General features: G+C 38.1%; 6 protein-coding genes across 6 annotated transcripts; 3 read left to right on the plus strand and 3 right to left on the minus strand.

Moving 5' to 3' along the window:
- Positions 1-794: 794 nt before the first annotated feature.
- Positions 795-2,777, plus strand: EAE98_011438 (uncharacterized protein). The gene is made up of 6 exons (XM_038959060.1): positions 795-1,328; positions 1,383-1,466; positions 1,530-1,944; positions 2,028-2,158; positions 2,222-2,319; positions 2,387-2,777. The coding sequence occupies exons 1-6, from the start codon at positions 820-822 to the stop codon at positions 2,638-2,640; spliced, it is 1,491 nt and encodes a 496-aa protein (XP_038804573.1). The 5' UTR covers positions 795-819; the 3' UTR covers positions 2,641-2,777.
- A 465-nt stretch (positions 2,778-3,242) lies between these two features.
- Positions 3,243-5,211, minus strand: EAE98_011439 (uncharacterized protein; the record flags this gene model as incomplete). Its single annotated transcript, XM_038959061.1, has 3 exons — positions 3,243-4,385; positions 4,499-4,884; positions 4,941-5,211. 3 exons carry the CDS (start codon positions 5,209-5,211, stop codon positions 3,243-3,245), a joined length of 1,800 nt encoding a protein of 599 aa, XP_038804574.1.
- Positions 5,212-9,007: 3,796 nt separating this feature from the next.
- On the plus strand, positions 9,008-11,149 carry EAE98_011440 (uncharacterized protein; the record flags this gene model as incomplete). Its single annotated transcript, XM_038959062.1, has 1 exon — positions 9,008-11,149. The coding sequence occupies one exon, from the start codon at positions 9,008-9,010 to the stop codon at positions 11,147-11,149; it is 2,142 nt and encodes a 713-aa protein (XP_038804575.1).
- Positions 11,150-12,694: 1,545 nt separating this feature from the next.
- Positions 12,695-14,275, minus strand: EAE98_011441 (uncharacterized protein; the record flags this gene model as incomplete). The annotated part of the gene is made up of 1 exon (XM_038959063.1): positions 12,695-14,275. One exon carries the CDS (start codon positions 14,273-14,275, stop codon positions 12,695-12,697), a length of 1,581 nt encoding a protein of 526 aa, XP_038804576.1.
- Positions 14,276-16,339: 2,064 nt separating this feature from the next.
- EAE98_011442 (uncharacterized protein) lies at positions 16,340-17,222 on the plus strand (the record flags this gene model as incomplete). The annotated part of the gene is made up of 2 exons (XM_038959064.1): positions 16,340-16,424; positions 16,490-17,222. The coding sequence occupies 2 exons, from the start codon at positions 16,340-16,342 to the stop codon at positions 17,152-17,154; spliced, it is 750 nt and encodes a 249-aa protein (XP_038804577.1). The 3' UTR covers positions 17,155-17,222.
- Positions 17,223-18,284: 1,062 nt separating this feature from the next.
- On the minus strand, positions 18,285-18,788 carry EAE98_011443 (uncharacterized protein; the record flags this gene model as incomplete). Its single annotated transcript, XM_038959065.1, has 1 exon — positions 18,285-18,788. One exon carries the CDS (start codon positions 18,786-18,788, stop codon positions 18,285-18,287), a length of 504 nt encoding a protein of 167 aa, XP_038804578.1.
- Positions 18,789-20,145: the final 1,357 nt, after the last annotated feature.

Raw genomic sequence — 20,145 nt, forward strand, 5'->3', positions numbered from 1 at the left:
TATATGAGGATTATTTGACTACAATTGCATCCAACTCTTCACTGAAGAAAGGCGGATGAGACGACTATTTATTTAGGATGGACATTATATTTTGAATAATCAAAATGATGTATTTTCATATTCATGCTTCAAAATTAAATTACTTTTGACAATCAAGTTGTACTTAGGTAACTTTAAGTATTCTAAGGTTTGCCAAGAGAAGTTTCATTAGGTACCTATGGATTTTCAAGGTGTTGACACTTCGGCCGAAATCTAATTCATGAGGAAAGTTGGCCTTCGACCTACTTCCAAACATTAGAGATCACTGACAATTCCTTCAACGCATATAAATTCATTTCTCATTCTCATTCCTTTTCAACCAACCACGTATTCTACTCGAGTAATTCTCACACATGTAACTCTATAACAAGACCCGGGAAAGTTCTCTACCGGGTACTATATGTACCCCGGGTCACCGACATTAAGACGTGTGCCCCGCATTGCGGGGATGCGGGGGAGTGACATTCTCGATGATCTTGTCAGAATATAATGACATTCTCGAGACATTATTCCCTGTATTTGCCAAAGCTTTTAAATGAAATGGAGATGTCCTTATCCGATACTAATACTATGTTTATACCGCCAGCATGGATGATCAATTAGAAAGAGTTTGTCTAGTATCGGTTTATTTACGGGCGACCCCCATTCATCTGAACTTTAATATCACTACGAATCACTACGAGTATAAATTGAAGAGATGTTCGAAGCTTTTACCTTTAACTACCTAGGTAGTCAGAAGAAGTTTCGTTTCATAAGTTTCGAGTCTTTTGACAATTCAATATGTTTTCACCATCACTTCTTCTCGCCTATTCCTCCTTAATTCTTCCCACTTTATGTTCTCCCACTCCCAATAAAAATGGCCTAATAGTCCAAACGACCAGCGGTGAACTTCACGGCTTCATAAACCAAACTACACCACAAGTTCGTCAATTTCTAGGAGTACCATATGCTGAACCCCCTATCGGAAACTTGCGATTTGCAGCACCACAAACGAAAAGTAAAGGATCCTCAATTAACGCTACAACACTCCCTCCTTCGTGCATGCAACTTTCCAGTAATAGTTCGACCATATATACAAATGCTGTACCTCAATTTTTAATAAATGGAGGACAAAGTGAGGATTGTTTATATTTAAGTATTTGGACTCCTGCTACCCCGACAAATCAGAGTCTTCCCGTGTTTGTTTATATACCCGGAGGTGGATTTACAAGTGGTGGACAAGATTCATTATACAAGATTCCAGATCAATGGGTTCAAAAAACTCAATCCCATATTGTGGTTGTGATGAAGTGAGATATTCACACTCCTCATTTCGCGATTTATATACTAACTGTAACCAAAAGTTACCGTGTAAATGTTTTCGGATTTCCAAATGCAAAGGCTATTACGGAGGATCGAAACCCTGGTTTACTTGATCAGAGGAAAGCGTATGTCATTTATCTCTCCTCGCATTATTCCACGTGCATTATTCAGTGACTAACAATTTTCAGTGTCGAATGGGTTCACGAAAATATTGCCTCATTCAATGGAGATCCTGATCGAATGACTCTCTGGGGTCAATCTGCTGGTGGTGCATCTGTAGATAGTTACGGTTATGCATACCCCAATGATCCTATAGTAAAAGGTCTTATCATCGATTCTGGCTCCGCATATCTTCTCGGTAGTACGGATGCTCCTCAAACAAATTTCACTTCTCTCGCTGGATTGGTCGGATGTAAAGATCTTGCACCAGAAGCAGAAATTGGATGTATGAGAAATGTTTCAGCTAATGCAATTGAAAATGCTTTGAGTGCGTATGTGAGCAGTGGCGCGACTCCCAAACTTGCATTTACACCTTTTCCGGATAATGTTACCGCATTCTCCAATCCTGCGGATAGAGCTGAGAGAGGACTTGTGGCCAAATTGGTAGGGTCTTCCCTTTTGTTATCTTTGTTATTGTCTAGTTGTGGAATTTGAGGAAATAAAGCTAATCAACATTTATTGTACAGCCAGTAATCATAGGATCCAATTCAAATGAAGGAGCCGGCTTTGTATCTTTCTCTGAAGATGGTCCTGGTGAGGCAGTATTGTATGCAACAACTCAAAGTATAATCGCTTGTCCTGTTGCACAAGAAGTTAGGTAAGTTACTACTGCTTTTGGTATTACCTACAAACAAAATTCTAACATATAATCGATATAAAGAGCTCGAGAAAATGTAGGCTTAACAACATACCGCTACCAATACACTGGTAACTTTACCAATATTTCCCCTCTACCTTGGATGGGTGCTTATCATAGCTGTATGTTATTTCTTCCCGTTTTATTTCATTTCATCATTTCTATTTCCTCACCCACTAACAAACTCAGCCGAACTCCCTCTCCTATTCGACACTCACTTTTTATACCGTGGTAATTCCACTCCGTATGAATATGAAGTTGCGAACACAATGCAAGCACTATGGCTTTCATTCGCAAATGATCCACAGAAAGCACCATCGACAAATGAGATAACTTGGCCTATTTATAATAGTGAGCAGGATAGTATGCTTTTATTTGCAGAGGGGGATGTAAAGACACAATTTGTAAGTGGGGAGAGGATTGATGGAAATTGTACTTTTTGAGAAAAGAAGATGAGGAAGAAGAAAATGAGGAAATGAGGTTTAATTGGATGGAATTGGATGGAATTGGATGAAATGAGGTTTAATTGGATGGAATTGGGTGGAATTGGATGAGATTGGATGAGATTGAATGAGATTGAATGAGATTGAATGAGATTGGATGTAATTGATGTAATTGAGTAGAATTATCTCATAAATCTGTACAATTATCATATAATTTGAGATGATGCTAATATGATTATGTGGATGTCTATTTTGGATACAAATTACATTCTCAAGATATAAAAGTAAATACAAGAATTGATTAAACTAACACAATACAAAGTAATAATATCAAATGAGGTTCATGAAAATTTATTTCCTTAATATGCTCATAAACATAATTTCCTCCAATGATTAACTATATACATCTCGCTCAACGACATTATCATATATAATACCCGTACAGACGATGCTGCTTCCCAAACGCCAATATATGCATGCATTACTTAAATCCACTCATTTATCATCCACTGCTCTTATCCCCTTTTATTCATATCATATTGACATATACTCATTCACCCTTCCCCTATTTAATCATTCCTAGTATGAAGCTAAGTAAATACTTAAGCATTCATAATCTCAGGTTTGTTTTCATGAGCAGCAGCTCCTCCAGGAGCAGTCTCTGGGAACATTCTCTCATCGTGTTCCAACATTGGTCGTCCAGCCATTTCACTCTTCTTAATATCCTTTCCACCCTTGGTCAAGAACATACGATCAGTATCAACACCATTGACACCTTCAGCACCAAGAGACTTGGGGTCCCAGCTAGCGGATGTCAATGGGTTAACGTGAAGAACGTACATGGTATCAATTTCCTCCAAAGAACGATCCTTGGTCTCAATGACAAAGAAGAATACAATCCAGAAGAGAGCAAAGAGAGAACCAGCGAAAACGAGACCATAGTAATAATCGATATCGTTGGTGATGAAAGTGGTGAAGAAAGAGATGAGGAAGTTGAAGAGCCAATTGGATGCGGTAGCGAGAGCCATACAGGAAGCTCTGTAACGGGCTGGGTATAATTCTCCGACAATAGCCCAAACCAATGGTCCCCAAGTGGTAGCGAATCCAACAATGTAGATACAGGTGAAACAGATGAGAACGGCACCAGGAGCTTTAGCATCGGCTTGTCCTTGAATCTTGAAGTGACCAACGAAGGAGTAGATCAACATACAAACGAACATCTCTGCAGCACCAACCATAAGAGCCTTTCTACGACCACAATTCTTAACAATCCAGAGACCACCAATGGTAGCAACGACGTTGACAGAACCAAGAATGATAGATGTAACATAAGAATCGGAGATACCACCAGACTTGAAAATGGTAGTACCATAGTAAAAGAAGAAGTTGGCACCAGTCAATTGTTGACCAGCTTGAAGAACCATTCCGAGAAGTGTACGGTACAACATTCTTGGTCCAGTGAAAATTTCGTACCATGGGTGATCACCACCTTCTCTCTCGGCTGCGAGCTTAGTTTCGATTTCGAGAATTTCGGCATCGATAAGTGGGGAGTAAGGGTCGACACCATTAAGGAGAGCCATGTTTTTACGAGCTTCATCTTCACGTCCAATACGGTATGCGAAACGAGGGGATTCAGGCATGAAGAGGACAGCGGTACCGAGGGTAATAGCCCAGAGTGCGGAAAGACCATTAGGAATACGCCATTGAGCACTGTTGGTATAGGTAGAGTGAGTTCCGTAATTGATCTATTTTATGTTAGTAGGTTGTCATTTCTTTTTGAAGGGATTTGATTTCTTTTTAAAGAGATTTGATTTCTTTTTAAAGAGATTTGATTTCTTTTTAAAGAGATTTGACTTACCATATAAGCAGTCCAGATACCGAGAGTAATCAACAATTGATAACTGGAAACGACGGCACCACGAATATTCTTAGGCACAGACTCAGATTGGTACATGGGAACACTAGTACTCAAAGCACCAATACCCAAACCAGCAGTGAATCTTCCCATAGCGAATTGAACCCAGTGAGTAGTAGAAGTAATTTCGATAATAACACCAATAATATAAAAGAATGCGGAACTGGAGATGGTGTAACGACGACCGATTTTATCGCAGAGGTAAGAAGATCCAAGACATCCAACGAGAGTACCGGCACAGAGAATAGCGACAATGGTTCCTTGACGGACAGCAGAAAGTTCACCATTTTCACCGAATCGAGCTAAGAAATCGGACATTTGTACGAAACCTTGAGACTTTGTTAGAATTTTATCACTTCGATACTATATTGGAGTGAAGACAAACCTGAAATTTGACCAGATTCATAACCAAACATGAAACCACCGATGGATGCGATAGCACCAAGAGTAATGGCCAATTTAGTAGCTGGAAGGTCATCGAGTGCTTCTTCAGGTGAGATATCATGATGTTCTGGTGCAGAACCATTCAAGGATCTAGCGACACGAGGAGTATCGGCTGGTGTGTGGGCGGCTGGTGTTCCCTCTGCACTGCTGAGGTTTTTGTCAGAGATAACCGCTGACTCTGTAGTCTCCTTCTTCTTATTGAACAACCCCATGATTGCGATTCTTTCAACTTCTTTTTGTAGAGGGAAGTTAAAAGTATTGATCAACAACTTTTTCTCAAAGGCACAATCGTATAGCCCCAGATAGAATGAGAAGTTGAAGAGTTAAAGACGCGGAGAATGGAGAGAGGGGGATATGGGGATGAAGATGGATTTATATAAAAACAAACAATCGGAAATGGCAACAGATGTGAGTGGAGTACGACTCCGTCAAAATATCTTATTAGGGGGCCCCGAGGTGATGCCTCCATGATTTAGCCCACATTCCCATCATTTTGTCATGCGGACCAGATAGAGATTGGAAAAATGACTCTAGCCCCCAAATTGGGGAAGCTAGTCAAAGAGGTCTCAAGACATTACAAGATTTTTCTTTAAGATGGAGAATGTTACCAAAAGAATGTTCGGTATTAGGTGGAGTGAAGAAAATAGAGGACCTAGTCAAAGTGTTCAAGATTAGCCATAGCTCCCCGTCCCGCTAGTCAGAACATTGTCAGTGGTCACGACTACTAGTCACGACAGAGTAAGGTATTGCTGTACACAGAGTAGGGTATTGCTTGTACAGCATTGGGGTTTTTTTTTGGAATTTAGGAAAATAGACGATTACTGACCGTGATTGGTATGATGGACAAAATGGCCGAGAGCCAAATAGTTTGAATATCAAATCCGAACAAATATGAAGAAAATCGGGTCCATCTTAAAGTGACGACCGCGATAGCACCGAGTACTAAAGAAAGGAGCGTTTAATCCCTTCTCGTGGGATATTTTGTGAAATTGTGAAATCTGATTGACGTATGTTTGATTCATGTTCATTTCTACGTGGCACTTTGATCCTAGATTATCCGATTCGTATTGTTGTTGAAGCATAATGAAGAATTTCCTCACATATCATGACTTTTGAGATGCCGTCTGAGATATCAACACACAGATATGAGGTCGGAGCATTATGATGATTTGCCGTTTTCACTTGTCCCTTTTTGGACTAGATGTGTCGATTAAGTGGATATTGAGGCTCAAGGCTTGTCCTTTCGGATACCATGATCCTCACTTCACTCTGGAACGGCTTAATTCCTGGACCCATAAAAACCAGTAAAGCCTATGAAAATTGAAGAAGAAAAACAAGGTTCCACGAGTTTGCGGCGGGAACGAAGCGGCAGTCAAGAATGGTAAAGCCAAGCATCTATGATCCGACAAGCGAGTGAAAAAAAAAGATTAGATTTGCATGGCATAAGGATCTTGAATTGGCGCCCGTCATCCAAGACTACATCCTTTGAGAGGGCTGCGTGTCATGCGTATATCGCGTGTTTCTTGATATTGTTTTGGTTTCTAGAGCCGAGCGGATGAAAAGGATAGAGTAGTTTTGAAGAAGAGTTTCGAAGAAGAATCCGGTTATTGAGTTTTTTCCAATTAGCCATACAATTCTTTTCTCTTATCAGTAAGGTTACCTCCCGAGGACTAACCGATTGAATCGCTCATCTATTTCCCAGAATAGTACAGATATCATTCAGAAAATAAGGCGAACTTTGATTTTTTGAATTGTTTGGTGAAACCCACATCAAAAAGGTCATATTTCGGTTTTATTTCAACGACAACCCATTCAAAACTCCACCTCGTGGATATTCTCTCGGCCATACTCTCATCTCTAAAGATCAATCATGTAACGCATAAACATGTTACCAGTATGAAATCTCCAGATAGTATACGGATACATACGTAATAATCATCAAGGAATGTATGAAATTTGGCCGAAATGTGTTGTTCGATGGAATTCTTTTCTTCTTTTTTGTGGTACCACGACGACAAATGTACCACATCGTCGCCCATGGGACCTCCTCATTTTCTCCCAACTTTGGTTACTTTTACCCATGGGACACGAGAAATGGAGTATGCAGTTTGGGGTGTACACTGTACTCCGTATAATCTGGATTCTCGGGGCCCCCCCTTTTTGATACTTTTGATGTCGATGGTGCCGTTATGCCGGTGGGTGGTAGTTCCGTAGTGGACGACAATGACGATATACATTTCGGGGTTTTGCTTCAAAGTTGATGAATGAGGAAATTCTCGGAATCACCCCACCGATGATTGATTTACATCACGTGAGATCTTCGGAACTCGAGTCATGTTTTTGTGAAAACTTTTTCTTTTTTGCCTCTTTCGTGTGAAATCTATTCGGGATGTGTTTTGAAATATTCAGATGAATTTTATACCTAGGTAGCTAGTCAAAGGGAGGTCTTAACATCGAAGGAGTATCATTCGGTTATCCCGTATACTTTGTTTGAAATATGGTCCCAAGCTCTACGACGTCTACAAAGTATGTACGAGAGAAATAGGCCGTAGTTGATAATTAGCGAAAATATTAATGATTGAATTATTTCCTTTAAATTCAGACAAGATAATATTTCGAAAGATGATAGAAATAGACATTGTGGGATCTTATTGCTATCACCAGTACATCATGAAATATATTTACTTTATTTGTGATTGAATTTTTGTAGAATTCAATTACTCGTACAATTACTGATATCAAAGTGATCTCGGTGATTAACCCGTCGTTATTCTTCTCCTATGAGAGCCAAGCCAACAAAGTCACACCATTGCCCTGACTATCAATCCTTAGTTGCCGTTCAAATTCCATGCTAAGATCATTAAATCGTTCTAGAAAACACCAAGAGTTTGGTTTCTTGGACCCTTGGAGTTGGCGGTGAGTTTTAGAATTTTGTATGACTTCTTGGAGTTCTTGTATTTTTTAGTACGTATAGTTGTTTGAGTTTTTCAATTTTAAAGTCATATTACGAATAGTAAAGGAAAAATAATGAAGAATCTTAACTGGTATAGAATATCCGTTGGAATATTGGTTTTTATTACAATGTAATTTTTTCAGCAAAGTCTACGCCGAAATCATTACCATTACCATTATCATCATTATCGTCGTCATCATCATCATTATTATTATCATCTTCTCCGTTGCCTTTCTTTATTGACATCCTCCATACTAGTAAATCTATAGGTTCTTTACTACTAAGATAAAATATAACTATTAAGACTCGTTCACATTGTTGTATACTTTCTATAAACTTAATAGGATATTTGGATAATATATCAATGTAGAATGGGATAACTGACTTCTGATATACCGTAAGAACCATTGAAAAGGGGTTCGAATAAGTATAAATATAAATGCAATCATTTTCTTCAATCATACACCGTAGTTTCGGCATTGAATATATCAATCGGTCTAATACTTCGTATCCTTATAGACTTTTCAATATAAAGGCCCTACTCAGAATATATAAGTGAAGCTAATTAGGGTTATCAACCAAGCTTCAAATATATGAGTGCGTATTGTCTTGTCTGTATTTTTATTGAAGTAGAATTTCAAGTGTCAGTCTTCCATCGTAGGATATTGTGATTATTCGACAAGAAATAGGCCCGTCGGAATTGGGTAAGTGAACAAGAAAGCGAAGGGATGGACATACTTCCAGGCTACGATTGAGGAGATCAATTTTTTTAACGATAGATTCTACCTATCAATTCGGATTGTACTGAAAGTTCGATACCTTTACGCATTTAGAAATGAATTTTATTATGTTTTATTGTAGTTGAGAGATGGTATTCAATAGATAAAAGATAATGGGTTGTGATAATTTTGTATTGATCGTTCTTGCCTACAACCGAATCGCCGTCAAGGTCTTTATTTACACTTTCACTTATCTCACTCTTCTCATTCGTGTCCGCAATCAAACACTTCATCCAATGACTATATTCATAAGATAAAAACAATTATAGATCAAAGATGTCGGACCTATTGAGATCTTTATCAATTCCTTCTCTTTCTACTCGTTCTGCATTTTCTAGACGTCGATTTGTTACTCTTCAATTGACTGATGTTTCATTACCCGGTTCTTCATCAGTACCCCCTCTATCAATTGGAACTTCGACAGCTACTTCTTTATCGGCTGGACCATTGTCAGTTGGTTCATTACCAGTTGAGCTTCCACTTCCATCAATTGAAATTCCATCAATTGACCTTTCATCTATCGAACTTTCATCGATCGAACTTCCATCAGTTGGACCTTTATCCGTTGGATCACTACCAATTGAGCTTCCACTTCCATCAATTGACCATTCATCAGTTGACCTTTCATCTGTCGACCTTCCATCAATTGAACTTCCATCAATTGACCTTTCATCAATCGAACTTTCATCAATCGAACTTTCATCAATCGAACTTCCATCAGTTGAACCCTCATCAAAAATACCTACATCAGATAGATTTCCATTTGCCGAATCTTCATTAACTACATCCTCATCACTCGAACCACGATTACTTGAACCTAGATCATTTGGTACCCGGTTACATGGATACCCCATAGCTGGTCCAGATTACCAAGTATCAAATGGATCCAATCCTGAAGTTTATCATATTGATGTCAAAACATTCCCAAGTACTTCTCCATGTACTGTCTATAATTTGCCCGCTCTTGGATATGATGCTTCTGATATACTTGCTGTCATTGGAAAGGTACAGGGAATGGGCAAATTTGATAGTGATACTTGCCACCATTATGCTAAAATTTGGGAGATGTGTACAACACCATCTACACTCAAGATTTTTTCTGAAGGTACAGAAGGTGTCTTGGGTACTCATGTTACTTTAGTTTTGAAATCCAAAGAACCTACTGGTCTTTGTGCAGTTATTGGAAGAACTCAGGATTTTCTTCTAGGAGAATTAGGTACATCGGATCATGCACTCATTGTGAGTTCGTACGTTTCAACGATGGCAAATAAATTGAATGATTTCACTGGGTGTTTGGAGGATTCGGAAAATGACGTACAATGTAATATGGTTTTTATAAAATGTCCTCGAGGATGCAATTCGGAAGAATCTAGAAGATCTCGTTATGCTTGTGCTTTCGGAGTGTGTCATGGTCTGCATGAGGTTCCATCTCATGGACTTCAAGGAGATCTTCCCAAAATAAGGGCAGAAATTAATATGGGATACTGGAGAACTTGGAGCGAAAAAGCTTATTGTGTTCCTTCAATTGAGAGGGAAGATTGTGGTTTACTAATGATAGCTACAAATAGTAGGACAACTGGTAATCTCCGAGCAATATCTACCGTCATGACTCATCCAATTGATGTCAATCCAATTCAAGAAGCTTTGAAAAAGATTAAAGATGATGGAGGAAATTTAATACAAGTTTTCGCAACAGTCAATCCAAATAAAAGGGGAGCCGGTGGTGTTCAATTTTCCAATGAACAAATCAATTCTGCTTTTCATTCAATGAATAATGATCCTAATATGTCAGGAGATCAGCATGTTAGAGCAGCTGTAGGAGGTCAACTTGCCGCATTGTGTGGAAATACAAATATATACGTATCCGGTGGTGGAGATGGACAAGGACCATGGGGAGGTGGAAATTTATGTTTTATTTACAAGATTGATTCACAGATTAATGAAGTACCGGTAGATTGGATGGATTTGGATATTGAGTTTGACTTGAATGAAGCTGAGATGAATGCTTTGGCTTTATCTGAAGGTAATAGTGGGTTGAATGTTATGGCTATACCTGGAGTCAATGACCAGGATATTATGGTCATACCTAGGGTCAATGATGACCAGAATACTATGGCTATTCCTCAAGTTAATAGTGGGTTGAATATTATGGCTATGCCCGAAGTCGATAGTGGGCTGAATACTATGGTCATACCTGGAGTCATTGACCAAGATACTATGGTCATACCTCAAGTTTACAGTGGGTTGGATACTATGGCCATTCCTCGAGTTTACAATGGGCTGGATACTATGACTATGTCTGAAGTCAACGATGAGCTGAATTCTATAGCCATTCCTCAAGTAAATAATAGTCTAAATTTCACGACTATATCTGAACTCAATACTGAGCCAAAACGCAAGAGGTCTCGATTGGAATAAACCACAAAATCGACTTCTTTACGCATAGTTGATTGTTTTATTGGTTGTAAAAAAGATGGAGTATCAGAATAGTAAATAAGGTCGGGTTGTTTTATTTCATTATTAGAATACTGCTTTGATTCTCAAGTAGAATAGTAAAATGTGTATTAGAGTAGAATACCGCGGAGGTGTTTTTGTGTATAACTAGTGTATTGAATTAAATTTCAAACTGCGCCAATCTTGAATACAAAAATTCATGTGCCTCTCGGAGTTAATGAAATATATAAATCTTCTTGTGATATAATGAGTCTGTAAGTAATGAGTCTGGCGATTGTGGAAATTGATTTTGTAATATTTATATTATACTCTTTAATATGTAAGTATTAATTCTTTATAGATTATAGATAGATTGGAGAGGGTATCAAAATCACGAGCTTAAGAATTGATAATAAATAATAATTCATGTCGAAGAATTAGCGAAGTTGAAAAGGGGTAATAGAATTCTTTTATGATGGGGGTTATCATTTGAAAACCCGGGAATAATAGAAAATATAATTTAAAAGAATTTAGAAGAATTTAAGATCAAAATCAAAATCAAAATCAAAATCAAAATCAAAATCAAAATCAAAATCAAAATCAAAATCAAAATCAAAATCAAAATCAAAATCAAAATCAAAATCAAAATCAAAATCAAAATCAAAATCAAAATCAAAATCAAAATCAAAATCAAAATCAAAATCAAAATCAAAATCAAAATCAAATCAAATCAAATGTTAAGATGTAATAGATATTCTCGAAAATTACAAGAAGGTTTTTTCCCTACAAGATGTTAGTTTCGTCTAATAAATATCAAAGAGGTCGAAAAAGTATTAACAATTGATAAGAAAAATAAAATCTAACTCGATGATAAAAAATAGATATCTAATCCGATAATTCTCACTACTGACAGTAAAAGGTATAGATAATTCAGATGATAAAAATATGATGTAAATATCATACTTAGAATTATGATGAGAAATGAAAATAAATTATTACGATGATATAATACTAAAATGATAATCCATTTAGTTACCTTACTGTTCTCTTCTTCATACACTATTTCCTTTATTTTCATTCCGTAGGTATGCTTCAGGTTATGAGAAGAGTGGTAGCTCTTATATATTACGAACCTTGAGATTTTTGATTTGGGATAGAGTACGCGAGTACCTAGGTAATAATACGGAAAATCATACTCTAATTTCCCCGCACATTCACCACACACATTACCCCACACATTACCCCACCCAGAAGATTATCATCAATCAGTACCTAGCCCTCATACTCTTGAAGAACTATACAATCATTCACTTCCAAGATTTACATACAAAGCATCGAAAACATGAAGAATCTTCAAGACAACAGTACTTATTCATTATCGGTATATTAATGTACAAAAGAATTACATAATCGCCATATCATACCACATCATTCATTAACCCCATTCCACTAATCGCAATAACTATCATACAAAAATATCATCAAATCTTTTCCAAATCCAATAACTTCCAAGGTTACCTAAGTATCCATTTAACCAGCTTGATACATGGCCAAAGCAGCCACATGTGGATTAACATTTGACAAATTAAAAGCAGTATAAGTTTGATTTGTATCCGTCAAAGCCAAAAACATAGTACCATTAATAGCTGGATCACCCTCATATGTTGAAACATCCGGTTGAATAGTCATAGCATAATTAACACCATTTGCTGATGAAACATTCATGAGTGGTGAATAGGTAACATTCAATTGGGAAACCCACATTGCCCATGATGGTGTACCTGCACTAGTCGATGTGACATAGGAATTATTTGGTCCAATAGCTTGACCAGGATTATCCCATTGAAGGTAAACTTCACGTCCTGGGTATGAGAGAGGAATAGATCGATTTTGGGAAATGGATGCTGAACAATCAAATCCAGTGACGTTATTACCAACACATGAATCGATTGGTGCTAACTTTGAATCACTTGGTGCCGCAGGACCAAATCCAGCAGTCTCGTTGAAACCAGTTTGTGTAGCATTACGACGAGCAATGTTTGGTTGGTTAAGAATGGTAAGTTGTGGGAAGTTTTGCCAAACAAGACGCTTGGAATTGGCTGGACATGAAGAAATATATGGTGCGAGAAGAGTCCACGCCCATGATTGTGGAATACCAGTTTCGAACCAAACTGGCATAGGGAAGAGACCAGCAAATTGACGAAAGATCATTTGTTGACGAGCTTCAGTTGCAATTGATTGATCGAGAAGTTGTGCAACTTCACGTGAATCGAGATGAGCTTGGAAACCCCATACTCCAGATTCTCCATATCTAGTAAGCTTTTGAGTAAAGTCAAATGCTTCAGTAACGGTAGTGAAAGGATAATTATATGTGCATTGGGGTGTTGCTCCACCTGGTCCTCCAAGTAAATTAGAAAGCAGAGTAGCATGACCTGCTTCTTGATCTGCCATAAATTCAATGAGGAATCTATCGCTAGGTGTGAGACCAGCAGCCGTAAATTCTTCTTCGGAAAATGTAGCCAGAATATTATGAAAGAGATCGAGTTCAATCCACTCTTGGTAGAGACCCAAAAGAATTGATTGATAATCAAAATCAGATTGAACACGATAAACTGGCTCAGTGCCATTAGTTCCAAGACCACCAGCTGGTTGGTATGGAACTGGTTGTGGTTCGTGAAGTGTACCATCAGGTACATATGTCGTTTCTGCTTTTCTAGCTGGCAAGATTGGTACCTCACTGGCTAATGCGATGGTACTTAAAGCTCCAGTGGTGGTAGGTGTACCACTGAATGGACCATGACTTGTAACACCTGTAACTTCAGGACTGATGACTGGTGGGACTGGAGCAGTAGCACCTGGAATTTCTGATGCTGGAATTCCTGCAATTGAAGCGACTGATGAAACCGCTTCGCTGTTTACAGATGGTTGTTGATTGTAGGAATAGATACCGAATGGTGAGGCAGAACCGGAAGCTGATGGTGAGGCAGAACCAGAAGTTGCTGGAGAACCTGTGGCAGCTTGGATTTGACCATCATTGATTTGACTGATAGAAGCTGGAATAGCCGCGACCGCTACAATGAAGCTAGCGGTGATGCTTGCCTGATAAAACATTTTTAAAAGTTCAATGTGAATGAACAAGTAAATGGCAAGAAATTGTTGATTGAATTAAAGAAAAATTGATTGAAGATAAGTGATTGATATAGAAATTCGATTGCCACGGGAAAGCTAAGGAGCTTCATGACGCTTGTCATAGAAAGCTCTTGTGGAACTATGAAGTAATGAAAAATATTAAATATACCCTTAGCGTATCAAAATTATAATTATTGATTGGTTCCAAGAAAATTTGTTTTCATAAATCGTGGAAATAATATCAAATCCTCAATGTCATCCTTTACGTCAACATATTAATGGAGAAAAGCTGGAGAAAGCGGTTTGGTATATGCGATAGTACGCAACCGGTGGGAAGCTATTGATATCGGTATTTAAATCTTGGTTATGGGAAAAGACCTTGAAATGTGGAATGTATCGGGATTAAAGATTGTGTAAGAATGATTCGATTGACTGATCGATTGATTGATTGATGATTGATTGATGAAGGAGATTTACTCCGCTCTTAACAGTCAAAGGGGCAATTGACTGGTTGCACCAGGAACCAGGAACGGTCAATAAAGCCTTTCGAGGAGTAAATGTTCCGTCTATATAAAATATTAGCAAAGAGATTCAGTCGATCAATATTTCCATATCAAAAAATGGAGGGACATAGATGTGAGAGATTCGCCTCAAGTTGTGTGAATATTGGGAAAGCTATCATACTCCATTTGGTGAAGAAAGCTAAGAAAGTTAGAATTCTCGATTTGATATTAACGTCATAGCTACTCGTATTATTTCATCTCGAGTTTAGCTACTCGAGCTCTGATAAACTTTTAGTGATTCTATGAGAGTGTATTTAAGACTCAAGTGCTTCCTTTATGCCCGTGGGTTATAATATTTCACTGTCTAGATTAATAGTTAACCCCAGAATCTTCATTCTATTTTGGACCTAACGGCAATGTGGTAGATAGTGTCGAATTAGTTTCCTTTATCTATCAAAGCACCTTCATCTATCGAAGCACCTTCATCTATCAAAGCACCTTCATCCATCAACACACCTTCATCTATCAAAAATACCTTCATCTATCAAAAATACCTTCATCTATCAAAATAAATCATAAAGCTAGATCCCTCATCGAGATAAATCATAAAGCTAGATCCCTCATCGAGATACTACTAGACATTTCGTATCATATCGCCCTAATTGGTAACATATCGATTCTCGTTTTCGGATCTGATATTTCTCTCTATTGATAGGTACTCGGATCAAAATTTCTATGTATGAATTCTTATGAGTTCTCAATACAATCCAGTCCAGAGCCAGTGAGCCAGTCTCGAGCAAGTATAAATCTCATTGAAAGTACTCGAGTAGATTGATCTCGAGATTGATGTGGCAAATTCCGAACTTCGAATTTTGTCCGATGTTATAAATTTAGCATGAGATGAAATTACCCCTTGTAGATGATCAGCACAGGGAATTCAAATCTGGTTTTATCAAATCCCATTTATTTAATAAATGCCATAACATCAGCCGAATTTATGGTCGATGACGCTTTGAAGTGATTGCCTCTTAGGTACCTAGGTATTGAAAGGAAATCATAGCCGATAAAGCTGCTTTCTTGGAGATCTGCAAAAGACTGTGCAAAAGACTTGACCATGAGGGGAAGAAATATTGTTACCGCGCCGGAGGTATTACTCTCGATTTAAAGAATAAGGAGTTGAATAGCGAAGAACAAGAAGAACGTCGTCAATGATGACTTGGGAATAAATAGAGATTTTTGAAGTTGTATCCGTGATGAATATTACATGAATATTAATACCCTTCGTATTCGTAAGTCCTGGCATATTGAATTGCTTGTTTGTTAGATGAATATACTAGCACGTGACTAGGTCGGTAATCTAGGTGGAGGTGATGGAAAGCTCGAGACTCGAGAAGCCGCTTTAAACCGAAGATGACCCGTCCCCATCATTGAAGTCAACCACGAGACGACGATAATATTAATTTCTACAAACAACTCATCCTCTCCCTCTCCACTTCCACTTCCATTTTCACATCCAAAATATACAAATTTTCTCATATACTACATGAGGTTAACTTCAAATCTTCTTTTTCGTCCTTCAATCCTCAAAATGGCACTTCATCCTCCACCAAATAACTCCAAACTCATTTGTAAGTTTTACCAAAACCCCTCCATAACTACCTACCCACATATCTAATCAAGAGTCATATCACAGTCGCTCCCGCCAACGATAAAACCAATGCCCAAGCAGATCAATTCGTAAAAGGTGCACTCGATCGTAAAGATCTCGATTCCAATCCTCTCACACAATTTCATTCCTGGTTTTCCCACGCACAAAAAAATGGGGTTTACCATCCAGAAACCGTTTGTCTATCAACTGCCAATTTACCTTCCGGTCGAGTATCAGCACGTATGGTATACTTGAAAGAATTAGATGCCAAAGGAGGATTTGTTATATATAGCAATTGGGGAACAAGTAAAAAAGCGAAAGATATTGCGGAAAATAAATGGGCAAGTCTTACATTTTGGTGGCAAGAATTAGAAAGACAGGTTAGAGTTGAGGGAAAGGTAGAGAGATTACCTGATGAGGAAAGTCAAATTTATTATGATTTAAGGGCGAGGGGTAGTAGGATTGGTGCTTGGGCTAGTCCGCAGAGTCAGGTATTGAAGGGGAGAGAGGAATTGGAAGAGAGAGTTAAGGAGGTTGAAAAGAGATTTGAGGGTCAGGAAAAGATACCAGTACCGGAATTTTGGGGAGGGTTAAGAATTATACCGGAAATGGTAGAATTTTGGCAAGGGAGAGATAGTAGATTACATGATCGATTTCAATATGAGAAGAAAGAGGATGGAGAATGGGATATTCAAAGGTTAAGTCCATGAGAAAGGGGGAAATCAGACATGTAAAAATAAGATTTGTACAACACAACTCAATTGATATATTAATATACTGATGATACTGTGCTGACTATACTGCGTAGAAAACTTTAGAATGATTCTATAATGATTGTGTGTTTTTATTTTTCTTTTCTCCTTTTTGAAATTTGGGCAAAATATAGTATCATCGTTCATTTCCATAGAAAGTTCTGTGAATAATATCAAACATTACCTACCTACTAGGTACCTAGTACAGGGCTCCCTTTGAATGTTCACGTCATCGCTTGCATGCTGAGAATTTATAATATCATTACAACATAATAAGATTAAATTGCTCCTTCAGCACATACGACCATAGACTGAAGAGAATTGGGCATCCCGTCCGCTCTGCCATACACAAGCTTCAGATCGGTGGATTAGTAGTTGGGTGGGTGACCACCAGCGAATCCCCACTGTTGTATGTCTTTTTTTTTTCTTTTAATTATTTCATATGATACTTCATTTTCATTCATTAATCGGTTTGATTATGGGGGCAAGCCCCCAAACCCCCATAGCTCGCTGCGCTCGAGTTTATATCCATGTCATGAAGATCGAATTGATCATGGTTTTTGATTTCCAGAGGTTGTATCAGTATGTAAAGTTTGAATGTACGGAGTACATGTTATGGAAAATAAATCACCTTTTGTCTCCTAAAATGATCCTAAGATGATGATATTTATATAAATATCCAGACAATTTCATCACTCGTTTCGAATACCCCTCATGTCTAGAGGTGGTCTGGGTAGATTTGATCATGTGATTACATTATCTCCGGTTCCGTTCTGTATACGACTTTTGGTGTATGGTAGATTCAGAAATTGGCTCATTGGGTATGCCGTCGACTGCCATCGACTTTAGGTTGTATGGAGATTTCGTTCTACTCGATATCCTCACTTCCAATGAATCAGAAAAAGACCTTCAAATGAGGAATACAATGATCAATTCAATTCAGACTGATCTTTCTAATATCCCTTCAACTACTTCCTCCTCAAATTCAGAGCTCGAATCAACTATCAAGTGGATTTGAGAACAATAGAACATCCAAGAAACATTCAAAGATAATTGCATCATCTCAGAACCTGTCAACTCTCACAATTTTATACTTCAAATTCCACCCCTTCACTTTCATAATCCTCTCTCAAAACATTGGCTTCTGTCTTCTTTGCTTCTTCCCTATCCCCAACCAAAACATGCATCCAATAACCCTTTGATTTCACCACATACTTCTCTCCACTCTTCAATACAACTTCAGGAGCTTTTATCTCAATCTCCTTTGTTTCTTCAGCTCCCGCAGCGATAGTAATTATATCATCATCCGAAAATACACCTTCTCGTGGCATCTTTCGATTGAGTTTTAAACCCAAACATGGAGCCAAATCTCCCGTGTCCAAAGATTTGAATTCAAAAATTCCCATAGGAACCGCTCGGAGGTCAAAAGGAGTAGACCATCTGAGAAAGGATACCGCTTCATCTGATGGGTTACTTAGTGTAACTTTCAACTTGATGATTGGTGAATTTTGTGGCTCGCTGTCGATGGTCTTAATATCCGAAATTGATATTTGAATGGGAACATCGTGTTGATTTGTCGAGGGTGATTCCATTTTGATGAATAAGCCGCAAAGTATAAGAGCGACAAGTATAATGATAAGCTTTGGATTGATTGGGAATCTACGATGAGATGGAGAAATCGGATATTGTTCACGACGATGTAACATTTTGCGAAATCTCTTTTTCCGCAAGTATGAGAAATGAGATCCTCAAACAAATGAAGAATTGTCTCTTTGTTTGGAAAAAGCAAAGATAGACTATCTCAATATAGAAGGTCGGATATCAAAGTGTGGGGTTGTTCCCGCATCCGCCACAACTTTATCCGAACGGCAGTTTTCTTATCAAGATCAAGAGTGATCAATGTAGATGTTGTGCATTTCGGCATGATTTATTGGTTGTTATCCATTTGAAGTGGATTTTTCTTCTTGTTTAGTGACAAGTGAGGGACCATAATTTACAAGAACGCGAACGGATGAGGAAACTCGAGATCCGGATAAATGACTAAATTTCTTAATCACGAGGATACATTATCAATATGTTGAAATCTCAACTCCGAGTACCTCAAATACTGAGAACTTTACTCTTCATTGGTACTCTCCATTGGTTTACCCATCTTTGCTCTCTCCTATCCTTGTATACTCTCGGGCGATGGAAATTCATTAATACATCGTCGCTCAATCATCAAAACTTTGATTGAGGATCATGTCTCTTTTTAGAAGGTGAAATTAAGCCAGCAAATATATAAAGACATTCGCCAAGCCCATTTCTTCATTGAAGCCAAGATACACATTGTCTTGGTCTCCTTGGTCTCCTTGGTCTCCTTGGTCTCCTTGGTCTTTTCAATTATTTGGTAGTGAATGGTAAATCTATTGCCAAAAGTAGGTATTCAAAAGTTCAACTCCCGATGCCTAATACCTCAAGTTCACTTGGCACTCGAGTGTTACCTTCAAAGTTCTCTAATGAAACTGCATAATCTTACAAGATAATGATAGAAAACTTGTTGATCGATTTCAAACTGCTTGGCTGCAGTATTCCAAGCGCCCGCATATCACCAAAAGCTTCTAACATAGGATATCTTGGCCTGATATCTATCAATCACTTTCTATAGCTTCCTATCTCGGTTAAAAAGTTCATCCATTTTGACAACAACGACCACTTGATTCACGATACTTGAACTAACTAATCATAACTTTGAAAAATACTTCCAATCATTCAATGTAATGACATCGTATTCGGAGTTAATCACATGGATTATGAGTGGAATTATATTCTTCATTATCACAGGGGGAGATTAAACATGTCAGTGTAGTTCACCGATGAGGCAGGCAGATTCGAATTTCGGCCGAGAAATTATGTGAAATGACGATCAATTGAAGACAATGAATGAATTATTCTTATCAGTTACTCCTA

This window comes from Botrytis deweyae (genome assembly GCF_014898535.1).
Source record: "Botrytis deweyae strain B1 chromosome Unknown BDEW_048, whole genome shotgun sequence".
In the NCBI taxonomy this organism is placed as follows: Eukaryota; Fungi; Ascomycota; class Leotiomycetes; order Helotiales; family Sclerotiniaceae; genus Botrytis; species Botrytis deweyae.

Excerpts from the sequence above, each read along its gene's own strand:
- EAE98_011438 (XM_038959060.1), top strand. The coding sequence starts at position 820 with ATGTTTTCACCATCACTTCTTCTCGCCTATTCCTCCTTAATTCTTCCC. Across the intron at positions 1,329-1,382 it reads CATATTGTGGTTGTGATGAA|TTACCGTGTAAATGTTTTCG; the intron begins GTGAGATATTCA and ends TGTAACCAAAAG. Across the intron at positions 2,159-2,221 it reads CCTGTTGCACAAGAAGTTAG|AGCTCGAGAAAATGTAGGCT; the intron begins GTAAGTTACTAC and ends ATCGATATAAAG.